The sequence below is a fragment of the Tupaia chinensis genome, unplaced genomic scaffold, assembly GCF_000334495.1.
Source record: "Tupaia chinensis unplaced genomic scaffold, TupChi_1.0 Scaffold000612_1, whole genome shotgun sequence".
In the NCBI taxonomy this organism is placed as follows: domain Eukaryota; kingdom Metazoa; phylum Chordata; class Mammalia; order Scandentia; family Tupaiidae; genus Tupaia; species Tupaia belangeri.
This window is the reverse complement of record NW_006160131.1, coordinates 4,397,812-4,415,351: the sequence shown is the minus strand read 5'-3', so window position 1 is coordinate 4,415,351 and position 17,540 is coordinate 4,397,812. Positions and strand designations below refer to the sequence as shown.

At 54.0% G+C, this 17,540-nt stretch overlaps 1 protein-coding gene across 5 annotated transcripts in view; it reads left to right on the top strand.

The window, feature by feature from the left end:
- Positions 1–17,540, top strand: part of ERGIC1 (endoplasmic reticulum-golgi intermediate compartment 1) — a 102,355-nt gene that overhangs the window by 35,638 nt on the left and 49,177 nt on the right. For 3 of the 5 annotated variants that reach the window (XM_006158906.2, XM_014591742.1, XM_006158907.2), the window contains exon 2: positions 11,098–11,159. In XM_006158906.2, coding sequence (XP_006158968.1) covers positions 11,098–11,159 — 62 coding nt within the window. Of the gene's footprint in view, positions 1–157; positions 232–10,744; positions 10,833–11,097; positions 11,160–17,540 lie in introns of those variants that run through there. The other 2 variants (XM_014591741.1, XM_014591743.2) reach the window with 2 other exon arrangements.

Here is a 17,540-nt window from a genome sequence, read left to right as displayed (position 1 = left end):
AGCAGGATTATTTTGAGACTCATCTCTGTTGCCGCTTGTATTTTATTGCTGAGTCATAGTTCAAAGTACAAGTAAGCTGTACCTTGTCTACCTATTTGCCCGCTGATGGCCATTGGCTTGTTTCTATCTTGTGGCTATTACAAATAATGAATATTCATAAATATGTCTTGGTATGGGCATCGTTTTAACTTCTCCTGGGCAGACCCTAGCATGGAGTGGTGGGCTCATATGGTATGTGTACGTTTAACCTTTTACGTAATGACCAGGCTGTTTTCCAAGTGGCTAAACTACCTTACGTTCCCACCAGCAGTGTGTGAGAGTTCCAGTTGCTCCTCCCAGCACTTGGTGTGATTGGTCTTTATTATACTTTCAGCCATTGTAATAGGTGTAGAGTTGTGACTCCTTGTGGTTTTCTTTTCTCTTTTTTTTTTTTTGAGAGAGATTATTGCTATAGGGCGTGTACACTCAATGGAAAGACAGAGACAGAAAGCTAGAAATCACCCCCCAGAGGGGATGACCATACCACAGTCCCTTCTCCATTCTCCTCTTGGAATCTTGGGCATACACGCACACATACCTGGCCTGAGTTTTAAGCTGCTGGGTCTGGGACTTGAACTGTGGTCGGCTGCGTGGCCATCCAGCAATGTAACTATTACGCCATTTGCTAGTCCCTACTTGTGGTTTTAATTTGCATTTCTCCAATGACTTTGATGTTAGTGTCTTTTCATGTGATTTTTTTTTTTTTTTTTGCCATCAGTAAATCTGTAGTGAAATATCAGTTTAGATTTTTACCTTTTTTTAGTGGCTTGTTTGTTTTCTTATTATTGAGTTTTTGTTTTTTGTTTGCTATAAGGTACTTGTGCTCACGAGAGAGAGAGAAAATGAGAAAGCATTTCCGGGGGGATGACCACACTGTAATCCCTTCGTTCTCCTCTCAGAATTTTGGGCACACACACACAAGTGCCTGGGGATGTTTTTCATGCCACAGGGCCTGGGACTTGAACTGTGCAGTCAGCCGTGTGGGATCCAGCTGCCCCACCCAGCATGCCAGCTGACTGGCTCTGCTCTTCATTCTTTTACCGGTGCCTTTCAAAGAGAAGTTTTTCATTTTGATAGAGCATAATTTAGCAGATTTTTCTTTCATGAAAAGAAAAACTTTTCAGTGTCTCATCTAAAAAAAAAAAAATCTTTGCCTACCCAAAGATCACAAAAATTCTCTGTTTTCCTCTAGAAGGTTTGAGTAAGTCTTGAAGTCGGACCCAACATTTTTTTCCCTAGTTGGTTTGGCTATTTTAAATCCTTTGCATTTCCGTATGAATCTGAGAACTAGCTGGTCAATTTCTACCAAAAAAAAAAAAAAAGCCTGCTGAGATTTTGGTTGGAATTGAGTTGAACCTCTGGATGGATCTGGGGAGAAATGCCGCCTTGACGGTGCTGAGGATGCTGAGTCTTCTGACCTGTTAAGACAAGGTATTCCTCCATTGATTTACGTCTTCTTTAATTTCAGCAATCCTGGCTCGTTTTCAGTATATGAGTTTTCCGTTTCGTTTGTTAAATTTGCGCCTAAATATTTAACTTTTATTCATTGCCTAAGAATGGAAGTAACCATGTGTACAAGCTTTTGGTTTCACCTTCTATAGTTCCTTCGGAAGGTACGACCGAGACTGTAAGTTCATTTCATCACTGCTCCCCCTCCACCCCAGTGTGCACGTGCAACGTAACAGAACGCAGGTCTGCCCTCTGCCCTTTCCCTCTGACTGTGTCCCGGAGATCCCCCCATGTTCTCCTTCACAGCTGCGTCCCCTCCCCTGTCCCCTCCAGTCCTTCGCTGTCGCGGCTGGTGCTGCAGCAGGTAGCCTGGCACAGGCGTCATTAAATATTTTCACCTGGAATTCACTGAGTGCCACTTATGGGCCAGGGCCTGCAGGATTCACAGGAGGTTCAGAGATAAATCCAGTCCGAGAGATTCGTCCCAGCCCAGCAGGAGCGGAAAACCCCGCAGCCGTCTCAGGGCTGGGCTGGCCTATGTACACAGATCCCAGGGAGCTGGAGGGGCCACCCCGTATGGGGACTGTGGTCTTTCTGGCTTTCTGGAAGCCTAGCAGTCCGACTTCCTTCTCTTCCTCTTTGGCCAGACTTGGTCTTTGCGGGAAGAAGGGGAAGGGGAAAGGCCGGAGCTTTGTGGTCAGAGAGGGTATTCTGGGATGGAAGAAATCACATGTGGAGGTGATTGGAGTGGAAGTGGAAGTCGATGGCTCTGGGGGCCATGCTGGGGATGAGGACCTCCACGTGGGTCTGGCATTGGGCGGGAGCTGCGGCGGAAGGGCAGGAGGGAGAACACCGTATGTGTGCGACAGCACCGTGACACCGCTGTGTGGAGGTTCATCACCCAACCCGGAAACCCAGGCCGCCTCCCAGCCTCGCTCCCTCTTCCAGGTAGTCATGGGGCACTGTGGATAGAGGCAGAGGTCTTGGAACCAGAGTATATGAATGAGTTCAAGTCCTAGCCCTGCCTCTTGGACAAGTAAAGTGGAAGAATATTATGTGCCCCACGAGGTGGGACGGGACCATGAGTGCAGAGTGTAACCAGCAGGTACTCTGCAAGCCTCAGGGCGGGGCCCTATGACTAGCGTTATCACAGCATCCCTCAGCTCCATCCTGATGGGACAGTGCTGTAGCTTTATGTGCAGTGTGGATGCCAAGGTCGGGTTCAGAGGGGTGGTGAGGAGTCTGAGGCTCACTCTCCCTGCCCCCGACACAGACATGCACACATACGTGCACACACGCACGCTTCCATTAGCATTTCATTAGTCTCGCAGTTCCCAGCAGGAGAGGGAGTGAGCGAGTGATGAGCGGGTTTCTCACCCTGCTGGGCCCAGGCAGGGCAGCTGCTGGGCGGGGCTGCCCAGGCCAGAGCCCCAGCTAAAAGTCGCTATGGCTATTTTGGGGACAAATGACCCACTCCTTCCAATGACTTGCTCCTAAATGGCGCCTAATTTCATTAAGCCTTGGAAACAGTGACATTACATGTGCTCGCCTGGTCGCCACCATGAATGAAAGCCACAGCACTGGGAACCGTCTGCAGAGCGGGGCAGGATGGGGCCCTGGCAGCATGGGGAGCCGCACAGGGAGGCCCACTGTGAGAGGGAGTTAGAGGCGCGGTCCACTAGCCCATGTTTCCAGCAGCAGTTCCCTGTCATGTTTATTTTGGGTTAGGTTGTTTAGCTGCGCCGAACTCCACAGGCTCTGGTGGCGTTCCATTAGGCAAATCCTTGAGTCTCGTTGACTTCCAATAACCCGGACACATTCTTACAGAACTCTTATCCCAAGTCCTGAGGGGCTAGAGACGTGGACTTGGCACCTTTGTGATGAAAATAGTGACACTGTACTTACCGGTACTTAACTAGCTGTGTTATAGGAAGTCACGAAATCCAGATGGGCTTTATCTTTTCCCTGTGGGTTCTTCTGCTCAGTTTTTCCTGAGAGTTCTGCTTTCTCAAGCACAAAGCAAAAAGGGAGGAGCCAGCAGGTGGTGTGGTGGCTAGGGCGCTGGACTCCTACATGGCTGACCACAGTTCAAGCCCCGGACTTGGTGGCTTGCTTTTTCACGTTCCCTTTCTCTCTCGCCAAATTAAAAAAAATAATAATAATAACAAATCAAATAAATAAATATTTTTCTTTTTTTAATTAAAAAAAGGAAGAAATAAAAGTAGCTTAGCCCCAAATTTCTAGTCTCCCTGGGGCCATCCAGGCTGTGGCCAGAACTTCACCCAGCAGGGGTGCATGCACCCTGAGCCCTCTTAGGGAGAACGCAGCATCAGCGGGAAGGACTTTGTGGCTCGAGAGGATATTCTGGGATGGAAGAAGTCACGTGTGGAGGTGATGGGGCAGCCGTGGGGCTGCTGGAGCTGGGAGGCGGGTGACACTTGTCAGATTTGACCCCACACAGGCAGGGCCCTGCTGCAGCCCGGAGCATTTGGGCCAAGCACTTTGTCGGGGCCATCTTGCACCCTTGAGTCTGTGGCTGCACCCCTGGCCTCCACCAACTGGGTGCCAGTGGGGTACCCCCACCTCCACTCGTGCTAACCAGGAAGATATTGCTGAGGCCTGCGGTGGCAGAGCAGTAAAATGCAATGCTCTGAGAGGCTGGCCCAGTGGGATGGTTCTGGGTTCGCATCCAGAGACCTCCCTGAGTCCTCTTGGCCCACGTGTGTCCATGATCCAAGACTGGAGCTGGGAGTAGACCGTGGCGTCAGGACTGCTGAGGCGCTGTCCCTCCATTTCTGTCTCTCTTGCTTGTGGAAGTAATAAACAGACAGACGTTAAGAGGTATGCAAGTTGCCGTGTGTCCCCCGGGGGGCAAGAGTGCTCCTGGTTGAGAACCCCTGGCTGAGAACCGCTGGCGTGCACCTTTTCAAGGCATGAGAGCTGCCAAGGATTCCCAAGCATGTCGTTTGCTTGTTTCTGTTTCTGTTTTAAATACTCTGAGCTTGGGGGCAGCAGTTGGTGTGGTGGTTAAGGTGCTGGACTTCCACATGGCTGACCATGGTTTATGTCCCAGGCTCAGCATCTTGAAAATCCACACATGTGTGCATGCCCCAAATCCCGAGAAGAGAATGGAGGAGAAGGGATTGTGGTGTGGCCATTTCCCCTGGGAGGGGGGCGGATTTCTCACTTATCCTCTCTCTCTGTCTCTCTTTCTCTCTGGCAAGTGCGTGCATTCTATGGCAAAAAACTAAAAATAAATAAATACTTTGAGTTTTATTTTATGTCAAACTGGGCAAGTCGCTCTTCTTCCTGAGGCTTCCGTTTTCTCTTCTGTGAAGTGAGTGGGTTGGACGTAGTGATCCAGACTGGGCAGAGAGACAGGGCCCAGGGTCCGTGCCTGTGGAGCTCGGGGTGGTGGAAGGACAGAGGGGTCTTTGTCTGCTTGATCGCCATAAAGAGCCCACCCTTGGTGGCCTCTGCGAGAGGCTAAGCCGTCTTCCTTCTACAAAGTCTCGTCCACCTAGTCGGGCCTGTTCTCCCCACACTGTTGAGACAAACGGCAGGAACGTAACTGGGCCTAGATTCAGCCCCCGCTGTGGCCCTTCGCAGTGAGTCACCCCCTGACAACCTCAGTGACGGGGGACAGTCCTAACTCAAAAGTGGGCCGGGAACTGAGTGAGAACACGCTAGTCAAGAGCCCAGTGTGACCTGAGCGCACAGTAGGTTCGACGAGGCGGCCCTTCCTCATTTTCTTGCCCCTGTTCCCTCACATTGTCCTGCAGGGGGCAGGGCAGTGGGCACCAGACTCACCTCACCCTCAGCCAACGAGGGCTGACTGACATGAGCCAGGGAGGGCGGCTTACTTCCTGGTCTGTCACTATGCTGCGTCCTCACATTCCCAGTGACCCATTTTCTCAGGGACTGACATGCATGGCTGACTCACCCGGCTTGTGGTCAGCTCTGAAATCAGGGTCTTTTTCAGCAACACCTTTTCCCACCGCTCTGCCCCGGCATGGGTCTGTGGTGTGGGAATCAGGATATTGTGTCTACATGGCTCTTCCCAAGGAGCCAGAGCCTCCACTAGACTGGCAGCTTCCTCGGGACAGGCCGCGTCTGTGCCCACCCCTTCCGTTCCCCCCACCTGGAACTCGGCCCAGCACAGAGGTTCTCGGTCAATGTCTGTTGAATGAGTGGCATTTTGAGCTGGTCCCTGTCTCCCAGGAGATCCCCACTTGCTCTGGGGCAGCATCCTCGGGAAGGCAGAGGAGCCGAACCAGCAAACCTTCATCTACTTTGCCAATAAGTGAGCCCTATGCTGATCCCCATGAGGACAGGGCAGTGGAAGACCGTGGCCCGTGGCCTCAGACTTGGGTTTGAAACCCAGCTCGGCTGCTCCCTGGCATGGTGACTGAGCAAGGTGCTAACATCTGAGCTTCCGTTTCTCTCTGGAAAAATAGGATGTCGTATTGGCCAGGGTGAGGATGAGAGGCAGGCAGACGTGTCCGAGTGCACGGCGGGGGCTGGCAGTGGCCGCAGCTGGCTTTCATGTGCTCTTCCCAGAGCACCCATCTCCTTTGGTCGCCTCTCACAGGCTGGTTCAAGTTCTTAGTTTCCCTCAGAGAACCGTTCACCCAGTCTCCCCGGCCCCATCTTCGTCCCCACCCAAGACTTCTTGGCCCGACACCCAGCACCCAGCAAAGTTCAGCCAGCGTGTAAGGTCAAATGCCTATGGAGACCAGGCATGTTTGAAGGAGACAGATCAGCGGGATTTTTAAGTGACATCTTCCCCTTAAATTTTTTTTGAATTTCCATTAAATCTTCAAATTTTCTTAACTTTTAATCTTGAGATCATTCAGACTTGCCCTCCCAAAGTTGCAAAAATGGTACAAGAGTTCCCGTTTGCCTTTTACCCATGCTTCCCCAAACGTTCACATCTTACATAACTGTCATGCGATGATCAAAACTGGGGAAGTGGCGTTCTGCGATACTCCGGGCCAGTCTGCAGAGCTCACTCAAGTCTCACGTGTCCTTTTCCTGACCCAGGGTCTTACCGGACTTACCTGTCATGTTTCTTTAGTCTCCTCCCATCTGGGGCAGCCCCTCAATCTTTCCCATCCTCTCTGACCGTAGCACGTTTGGCCACGGCTGGCCAGTTATGTCATAGAGTGGCTCTCAGTTTGCTCTTGCTTCGTGTTTTCTCATGCTTAGACTAGGGTCGTACGTTTGAGGCCAGAGCCCCACAGAAGTGACGGCACGGCCTCCTCAGCGCAGCATATCCAGAAGCACGTGGTACTCACACGGCTTGCTCCCGGTAATGTCCACTTCCCCCCTTGGTTAAGGTGGTGTCTGCACCGTCTTAAATTTCTCCAATAGAAAGTTACTCTTTTTGCCTTTGTAATTAGTAGGTATTTTATGGGGAGGTACTTTGAGGGTACGTAAGTAGCTTGTTCCTCATCACATTTTTTTAGAGGATTTTGCCTTAGAGTACATGCGCTTACCAGAGAGAGAGAAAGAGACAGAGACAGTGAGAGGGAAAGTGAGAAATCTCCCTCCAGGAGGGATGGTATGCTGCAATCCCTTCTCCTCCATTCTGTTCCTGGGATCTTGGGCACGCATGCACATGCGCCGGGTGTGATTTTCAAGCCACTGGGTTGGGGTCTTGAGTCGTTGTCGACCATGTATGAGTCCAGTGATGGAACTGCTCCGCCACCTGCCACCCCCCCATCAAACTTTTGATCGGTCCGCTTGTTTATTTAATCTACATAGTCATGGCTTAGGTTACACAACGGGCTGTAACCTATGGCTGTCATTATTTATTTCTTATGGTGCTCACATTAGCCCTTCTCTGTCCCCTCGGAGCCACCCTTTGAGCTGGCTACTTATCCTTTAACATGCCGCTTCGTTCTGGGAGTACCGTCCTGATTTCAGATACTCCAGATTCGTTCTCCTTGCCCACCCGTAGAGTTCGCCGTTTCCCTGAGGAACTGACTCCTCCGAGTAGAGCGTGATGCACGGAAGCTAATGGTGCTAGCCGCATTCAGTCCACGGGGCTGCCACGACTCCTAAACGTGACCCGTGGAGAGCTAGGAAACATCCGTGTCTGTGGTGTGTGCGTGCGTGCACCCTGCTCTGGGTGTTGTCTGTGTATGTGAGTTCTCATCAGCCCTGCTGTTCCCACGTGTTAGCGTCCCCCTTCCCCAGTAATGAGGCACCGTCCCCTTGTCCTCGCTAGGGATACATGCTCAGTCCCCGCTAGATGACAGCGCCACCTCTTTCCTCCCACCCTTGCTGGACTCTGATGTCCTGTTCTGGGCCATCCCACCTCCTCCCCCTGAGCAGCCTCCAACTTCCCACTGAACTCCCAGTTTCATGATGATTCGTATTTTTAAGCTGTGAGGCCCAGTTTCTGCCTGGGGCCCTGGCAGTAGGCCTGGACCAGAAAGCGGGTTTCTCAGCTTCCTGGCGTATCCTGAGGCCCAGGGCCCTGCTGGCTACTCACTTTCCAGCTAGAAGGAAACTATTTTTTAAAGAGAGATTTTCGCTATAGGGCGTGTGCACTCACTGGAGAGATAGAGACAGACAGAAAGCAAGAACTGAGACCTCCCCCAACCCCCCGGGAGGGGGTTGGCCACACTGCAGTCCCTTCTCCTCCATTCTCCTCTCGGGAGTTTGGGCACGCACGCACACGCACATTGGTGTGAGTTTCAAGCCTTTGGGTCCAGGACTTGAACTGCGGTCAGTCAGGTGGGAGGCCAGCCACATAACCATTATGCCATCTGCTGGTCCTGGGAATTCTTACTTTACAGCAAGAGATGAAGGTTTCCTGCAGGCCCAAGACCAGGTTGGGCAGAGTGAGGAGACCCTTCCTCTTGTTCCCTTGTACCCTTGTCCCCCCACACCTCTGGCTGCCTGTCACTTGTTTGCCTGGTCTCCTTAGGAGAACCCACATGCCCCCACCCTGGCCAGGGGTGACCTTTCTAAGACAGAGGCCGAGTGCATTCCTCCTAGGCTCCCACGGCTTCTCAGCTGAGGCGGTCACTGGCTGGGCCCAGGCCTCACCTGACTGACAGGCGACTCTCGTCTGCCCTGCAGTGATGCTCCCATTTGAGAATTTGGGGACATCTGGGTACAGCTCCAGATGTTTGGATCAGCAGGTGGTGTGGTGGTTAAAGTTCAAATCCTGGGCCCCACGGCTTGAAAAACTTGCCGGGCATGTGTGTGTGCACCCCAGATCCTGAGAGGTGAATGGAGAGAAGATCGTGGCCCATCTCCCGGGTGGGGGCGTACTCTCTCGCTTTCCCTCTCTCTTCCTCTCTCTTGCTGTCTCTCTCCAGTGAGTGCATGAGCCCGACAGCAAATTTCTTAAAAAGAGATTTTGAGAGAGACCGCACTCGCATAACTTTGGTGACAGTACTTATAAACATTCCGTGTATTGCTTGTTGATCTCTCCCTGTGCTCCATTCGTAAGTTAAGCTCTCTCAGGGGGACGGTCAGGAGACCACATGGGGTGCGTAGGGTTAGGATATAGAGGCTTCGGTATTACCGTGTGTTCACCGTGGTTCAGGCACCGCGGGGTTCTGGAAAGGTGTCCCCTGTGGATTGTGGGGTAAGAGGTTCTGTGATCGCATCAGCCAGTGCTCACGCGCAGTTCCTGGGTGCCGGGCACTCGGGCGCCTGGCCATCACTGTGCGGTGGTCACTGCTGTCTCCCCGTTTTACAAACAAAGGAACCGAGGCCCAGGGGCCAAGTAGGTGACAGGCAGGGGTCACATAGTGGTGGGCTCACCGTGGAGCCAGGCGTCCTGATCCTGCCACGCTTGTCCCTCCGCCCCCCCTCTCAGCATGAAGGCCTCGTGCTCTCAGAGCAGGGATCGGGCGATATGGAGAGGGAAGTGTGGGGACCCTGGTGCGCCACGCCCCGGCCCAGCCAGAGCACAGGAGACTGGGAGCGGAGCAGGCAGCAGGGAAAGTGGTGCCTTTGAACCTGGCAGGGACCTCTCCTGCCTGACGTCTTAGGAAACAAATGACACATTTCACGTGTACCGAGGCTGAGCACACGGCGTCCGGCGTCAGCCCTGACGCAAGCTTTCCCCCTCGTTGCACTGGGCTCAGCAGGGCGCCCGGCTTTCCCAATCACTAAAGAGGAACCGCACGCTGACCTGTCACCCAAGGGTGAGGGCAAGGGGAGAGCCCCTCGCCTAGTCAGCTCAGCCCCAGAGCCTGGGAATGCCACACGGACCAGGCCGTGTGGACGCAACTCCACTGTGTGTGCGCTCACGGTCCTGTCAAGGGAAGCGACGTCCAGTGGCTGGCTGCCTCCCCCACACACTCGGCTTCGGGACCCACAGACACTCCTGACTGAGCTCAGCAGGCGTGGGGGTTGGTGGTAGCCACAGTTTTACAGATGAGGAGACTGAGGCTCAGAGAGACGTCATTTGCCTCAGGTCGCACAGTGAGGAGGAGGACAGTTGAGATTTGAACTGAGGCAGTCAGTTTCCAGGGCCTTAACCTTTTTGTTTTAGGTTTTTGTCGTAGGGCACAGACGCTGGCTGGAGAGAGACAGTGAAAGACAGAGAGAGGAAACGTGAGGACTCACCCCTCCCTCCGGGGGGACGGCCACACCGCAGCCCCTTCTCCTCCATTCTCTCAGGATTTGGGGCATGCACTCACATGCATCTGGCATGATTTTCAAGCCACTGGGTCTGAGACTCAAACCATGGTCAGCCATGTGGGAATCCAGCCCTTTAACCACCACGCCACCCGTTGGCCCTGGGGTGGGATGGAGTATTTAGATCTTAAATAGCCGGTAGCAAAGCAGAGCCAGAATTAAGCCCATATTTTCCTGATTCTAAAAGCCCGACTTATTCCATCCCGCCACACGACTTCCCTGCGCTCGTGGGGCCCCCAGGAAAGAAAGGCGTCTGTCGGCCGCAGGAGAGGAAAAGCGTGGGAAACGGGAGCCAGCGCTGTCATGGCCGACGCCGAGCCTGTGGGCTCCGGGAGGCGTTTTACCCTGACCTCATGTCTTCGCGTTGAGAACGGGCAGCAGGATCCGGGAGGAGGAGGGATGGAGACAGGAGGAGGTGGAGGCAGGGAAGGGGAGCGGGGGTGCCGGGGTGCCCCGAGCAAGCACGCAGTATGGCCATACGCTTCGACAAAGACTGCATTTCCCCGTTTCCTGTGGCGTCAGGTGTTCGGCTCCGTCCACGGCTGTTTACCCGTGTCTGATGTGTCAGTCCCACGGTCGCGTTTGGAGCCACGGCCAAGCTCACTACCTAGCAAGGTTCACGTCCTGGAGGAGATGGTGCTCGGATGCGGGGAGACCCACGGGAAGTGACAGCGGATGTAAGAGTGGCCAAGGTCGTTTGTAATGGCCTTGAGTAGTACGTGTTAGGATGAGGTGTGGCGAGGACACATTCTCAGGACCCCAGCACTGTGCTGGGCGGGGTGGGGTTCCATCAGAGAGGGCTCCAGCAAGGCCCATCTATGGGGCGCTGCCGAAGAGTGCGAAGATCTGGTCTGGGAAGCCCTGCGTGGGCGCGGCCAGCACCATGCCCGCCCTTGAGCCCACCCCGGTGGCCACCTCACCCGGCTCCCTTTCTCTCCGCAGGTTTGACATCTACAGGAAGGTGCCCAAGGACCTCACGCAGCCTACGTACACCGGGGCCATCAGTGAGTAGCCGTCCTCTGACCGGGACCCACCCTGCGCCCCGCTGCCTGTGCTGTGCTCCTCCCGCGGACCTTCTGGGCCGGGACGGGGAAGCGGAGATGCTGAGCTTGCCAGGCCCTTCCCACACGCTCTTGTTTAGCCTCTGCCCCAACCGTAACCCTGCGAGGCATAGGCACCGTCCGTTTCTGGAAGGATGTACAGGAAATGGCCAACTGTAGGTGCCCCTGGAGAGGACATCTGGGTTACAGGGTGGGAGGGAGACTTACTTTTCTCTTCAGCCATTGAAACTATTTGAGGGGCTGGCAGGTGGTGTGGTGGTTAAGGGGCTAGATTCTTACCAACTGCAGTTCGAGTCCTGGACCTGGTGTCTTGCTTCCTCATTTTCCCTCCCTCTCTGTCTCTCTGGTCAAGTTAAAAAATAATAATCGGGACCAGCAGTTGGAGTAATGGCTATGTCACTGGACTCCCATGTAGTCAACCGCAGTTCAAGTCCTGGAACCGGTGACTTAAGCTCACACCGGGCGCGTGTGCGTGCATGCCCAAGATCCCGAGAGGAGAATGGAGGAGAAGGGATTGCGGTGTGGCCATCCCCCCTGGGGGGTGATTTGTCGCTTTCTTTATCTATGCCTCTCTCTGTCTTTCTGGCAATCTCGCGCGCCATATAGCAAAAACCTCTCCAAAAAATAATGATGATGATGGTGAATAAAATTAAATAATTAAAAAAGAAAAATAAAATCAGGGACCAGTAGGTGTCGTGGTGGTTAAGGTGCTGGACTCTCACATGGCTGACTTGGGTTTGAGTCCTGAACCTGGAGTCTTGCTTTTTCTCACTTTCTCTCTCTCTCTCTGTCTCTCTTTAGTGAGTGCATGTGCCCTATAGCAAATTAAATAAAAATAATAATAATACTGAATAAAATTAAATAAATAATTCTAAACAAAATTAGTCTCCCCCAGATTTTGATTTCAAAAGACACAAGCGATGACAAGTGGCCACGATGGCGGGTGTCCACTCACTGTGACCGGGTCACTGCACGTTGTGTTCTGGTGCCCAGGTTGCGTTGTGGCCACACATACACACACTTACACGTCGGTAAGTATTTACAAAGGGATGGCTCTGTGCTGCACACACGCCGAACCCCACAGTCAAGTGCAGGCCCAGTCGGCCGGAGGTACCCAGGCATGTGCGCGAGCGCCCGGGGTCTGACGGGCTGGAGGACCGGGGAAGTGGGTCACAGCATGCCCAGACCATGTGGAGGGTGCTTCCTGCTGTCTTCTCTCTGTCTGTCTCTCTGTCTCTCACACACACACACCTATGCATGCACCCTATCCTGAATAAAGAAAAGAAACATTTTTGGTTTTTGTTTTAATCTGCTGTAGGATACATCAGTTGCGAGACAGAGAGAGAGGGAAGGAAAGTGAAAACTCACCCCTCGGGAGATGGCCATGCCGCAGTTCCTCCTCCTCTGTTCTCCCGGGATTTTAGACGGGCGCGCACGTGCACCTGGAGCGTTTTCGAGCCTCTGGGTCTGGACGAAGTGTGCTGCTGGCCATGTAAGATTTAGCTGCCTTAGCCACTATGCCACCTGGCTGGTCCAACGGGAAGCAGTTTGTTAAAGAAAGACTTCCGCTAAAACAATACAGTCAAGGCCATTTCTCAGTAGAGGAGCTAGGCCTTCCTGGCGACGTGCCTGACTGGGCGTGGCAGGTGGACAGAGTGAGCCGAGGGCCTGGGAGGCCGCAGGGCCTGGAGACCAAAGCAAAGAAATGAGTAATGACATGATTGGCTTAGAACCCCAAGAATTAAGAAAAAGGGAAAAAGGTCCAGGAGTCCACATGATATAAATAGATGGAGTGAAGAAGAATTCTTCCCTTATAGAAGAATTCCGAGTGGTATAATATGTAGGTACGGTCATCCCAGCATTCAAAGGTGTTACGAATAGTCATTATGCTGAATTTTTTCTCCTCTTTTTAAATTGCCAGAGGGGTGGTCACTCACCAGAAAGAGGGAGAGGGAGAGAGCAGCTCCCCGTGGGGCACGGTCAGGCCACACTCCCTTTCCCTGTCCTGTTGAGACCGGGGGCATGGCACACAGCAGACACTCCCGGCATGTTTTTCAGACATCTGGGGCAAGGCGTGATCTGGCGGTTGACCATGTGGGATCCATCCCCCGTAACCACTCGGCTATGGAGCTGGCCCCTACTGTGTATATATATATATTTTATTGTTGTTATTTTTGCTGGTTGAGTGTTTTTAAAAACATATTTTCAGTCCGCAGGTGGCTGAGTCCGCAGACGCGGATATGTGGATACAGAGTCCGGCTGCACTCTCCCATCCAGGAGGAGGACTTTAATTCCCCTCCTTTTGAGCGTGGGCTGGGCCTAGGGACTTAGGGACTCATTGCCAGAGAATGGAGAATAGGAAGGGAAGATGGTAAATCCATGGGGGGAAACCGGCACCTTAACCAAGGGACGGAGTCACCAGTGACAGGCCATGGGCTGTCGTGTGCCCTATACAACGTGTGGGCCCCTGTGGGGTCTCACCCCCATAGACACAACCCAATCCATCACGAGAAAGCGTCGCCCTCCCAGACCGGGGACAGCCCGTAGGTACTGAGCCCACCTCTGTGAAAGCAAGGCCTGAACATGGAGGAGAGACAGATCCATCGTAGAGACGGAGGGCCGGGTGACCGAAGGCAGAGTGGGCTCCTGTCGTGCGGATGCGGGGGAAACCCGAGGCCTGAACATGGAGGAGAGACTGAGATCCATCTTAGAGACTGAGGGCCGGGTGACCAAATGCAGAGTGGGCTCCTGTTGTGGGGATGCGGGGGAAACCCGAGGCCTGAACATGGAGGAGAGACTGAGATCCATCGTAGAGACGGAGGGCCGGGTGACCGAAGGCAGAGTGGGCTCCTGTCTGGGGGATGCGGGGGAAACCCGAGGCCTGAACATGGAGGAGAGACTGAGATCCATCTTAGAGACTGAGGGCCGGGTGACCAAATGCAGAGTGGGCTCCTGTTGTGGGGATGCGGGGGAAACCCGAGGCCTGAACATGGAGGAGAGACTGAGATCCATCGTAGAGACGGAGGGCCGGGTGACCGGCTCGTGTCTGGGCGATGCGGTGTAAACCCGAGGCCTGAACATGGAGGAGAGACTGAGATCCATCTTAGAGATGGAGGGCCAGGTGACCGAAGGCAGAGTAGGCTCCTGTCGGGGGGATGCGGGGGAAACCCGAGGCCTGAACATGGAGGAGAGACTGAGAACCATCGTAGAGACGGAGGGCCGGGTGACCGAAGGCAGAGTGGGCTCCTGTCGGGGGGATGCGGGGGAAACCCGAGGCCTGAACATGGAGGAGAGACTGAGATCCATCTTAGAGATGGAGGGCCAGGTGACCGAAGGCAGAGTAGGCTCCTGTCGGGGGGATGCGGGGGAAACCCGAGGCCTGAACATGGAGGAGAGACTGAGATCCATCTTAGAGATGGAGGGCCAGGTGACCGAAGGCAGAGTAGGCTCCTGTCGGGGGGATGCGGGGGAAACCCGAGTAAAGCCCGCAGCTTAGTGACTGGCACTGTGTGTGGATTTCTTCGGTTGACAAATGTACTGTGGTCACGTGACACGTTAGCATAGGGGACAGGGTGAGGGTGTGTGGGAACTCACGGTGCTGCCCTTGCATCTGTTATTATTACACAGTAAACGTGTGTGTTAGAAAACAAACCAGGGGCCAGTAGGAGGCATAGTGGTTAAGGCACTGGACTCCCATGTGGTTGACCATGGTTCGAGTCCCAGATCTGGTGGCTTAGAATTCATGCGAGGCTTTTGTGCATGTGCATGCCCAAAATCCTGAGAGGAACGTGGAGAAGGGATTGTGGCGTGGCCATCCCCCCGGGGAGTGATTTCTTGCTTTCTCTCTGTCTCTCCAGCGAGCACATGTGCCCTATAGAAGACAATTTCTCTAAAAAAAAAAAAAAAAGAAAGAAAGAAAGAAAGAAAAGGAAAACAAACCAAGGCCAGCCCCATGGCACTGCAGTCATGTGCTGCTCCAGAGAGGCTGGATCCCACGTGGCAGCCATGGTTCGAATCCCTGGCCTGATCTACCTGAGATGCCCCAGGCACACACCCAGTGCCCAATACCCGACTGGCCAGAGGCCCGCAGGGCGGGGATGGTGGCGTGCCCGGCCCTGTGAAGGGTGCTCCCCTCTCTCTGTCTCTTTCTCTCACACACACTCACAGTCTCAGGCACGTGTGCACACTGTGCCAGCCCTGCTGCCTGAGCAAGGTAGAGGATGGGCAGTCAGCATGCGGGTCCCTCACCTCCGCTCAGCTGTGCCCTCCCAGCCCTCCCTCCAGCTTGACTTGTTGGAGCTGCAGAGGCCTCTTTAAAGCCTGGGGTAGCTGGACCGATGGCACGTAGGCTCTCTGGGGCATCCTCCCATTTAGCAGCTGTGTGACCTTGGGCAAGTCACTAACCCTCCCCTGACACTCAGTTTCCCGATCTGGGGATTAAGCGAGGTAGGGCCTGTCTAGTACAGGGCTCATACTAGCCTTGTAGACAGTCTCCTCCCCATCACTGTCCTGGAACTGCAGCCCTCCACTGGGGTCTCTGACCCAACAAACTGTGCAACATAGTGTCTTGATTTCCGAGGGAAGGCTGCTAAAAGGTCCCCTGAGAGTGAAGGGACTTGCTTAATAGGTGTATCCCTGGTCTGACGGATTCAAGTGAGGCTTCCTGCCCTCTTCCAACCTCCAACCGACGATGCAAACCTCTCCTGTATCTCCACAGTCTGTCCTTGTCTGGTATGTTCAACAGTCAGGTGTGCATCCTTCTAGAACAATAGCCGGGCTTCGCTGTGCCTTTAAACACGAGGGAGGCGTCCGTGTGGCCTTGTCCTCCCTTTTCCGTTGGTACATCGGGACACCTTTCCCAGCAGCACATACTGGCTCCCACCCCTCCTTCCAGCTGGGTCATATTCCAGTATCCAGTATTCCATATCCCACAGTGTGGGTCACCAAGCCCCGAGGCGGGCATGCCCATCCCAGTTTGTTGCCGTGACGGATATCTCATCTGCACCTTTAAACCCTTCTGCGGGTATTTCCAGAAGGTAACTCAGCTAGAAGAGGAATTGCTGGGTCCGAGGGTATGTGTTCTAAAATGTGGATGTCCTGCCAGGTGGCTCCCAGGGGCGTGGTCTGTCCTGCCGTCCCAAGCCGAGCATGCAGACAGCGAACTCGCTTACACAAGAAGAAAGGCATGAGCCTACCAAGCCAACCCTTGGCTACAATGAGTAAACAAATACTTAAGAACCAGATCCTGGGCCCAGGCCCCCTGCCAAGTGCTGGGACCACACTGAACGGGCTTCGATTCAGTCTCTGTCCTTGAGAAGCACATGGCTGAGCGGGGCAGCGGACGGGGCCTTATGCCACTCGGGCTGATTGTGCTGAGCGCTGTTAATAACTTTCGAGAACAAGGGCACTGAGGTTTGCAGATCGGGGTTTGAATTTTGCCACGTGTACTTCTGTGGCCAGGTGACCTTGGACAAATGCCTGAACGTCTCCGAGTCTCAGACCCCGTGCCCTCCTCGCTGCTTCCACCAGGCATTCTCTCCAGGTCACATTCCTATTCTCCCATGCCTGAGTCACTTTCAGAAGTCTGGAGTCAGAGAGACTTAGAGGTGCCCAAACATGGACTAAAATACCCTCATGAGGCCTTCGGGATCTGAAGGCATTTGTAGTAGAAACTCTTCCGTCAGCCTTCTCGGTTTCCATCCGCGTCTTCGTTCATCAGCAAATACTTCCGTTGGCCCTTCTCCGAGCAGGCCCTGTGCTAGACCCTGAGGCCATGGCAGTCCCAAGGCCTCATCCCTGCCCCGCCAGTCTGGATGGGGGTGAGTGGACAGACTCAGTAGAGCAGGGGTGGCCTATTGTGCCCACCTCCTGGGCTGACCACGCTTCAGTCCCAGACCTGGAAACCCCTGGGTTTCAGAAAGCCCTGCTCACCCCCGCCCCACCTCCAGTCAGGATCGCTGAGAACGCCATGCGCTGCTGCAGGCCTCGGGCAGGAACGGCAGTGGGATGGCCTGGTTCTGAGTTGCCATTGACCTTCAGACACCGCCAGGTCGCGGCTGCTCCTCCTCGCAGTATCGGGTGGGTCTCTGGAACTTGGTGTGTGTGCGGGGGGAGAGATAGTGCATCACTGGAAAAGACCCGACATATTTTTAGATAGAAAAATGCATCGTGCTTTCTGCGACAACCCAGTAGGTGATTCGGAAATGTGCGGTATGTATGGTCAGAAATAAACCGACAGGATTACGGGTGAAGGGCGTTTGGCCTGCTCGGTGGGCCTTTCCCCGGAAGTACAGTAACCTCCGTGTGCAGGTGAGGGGAAGAGCG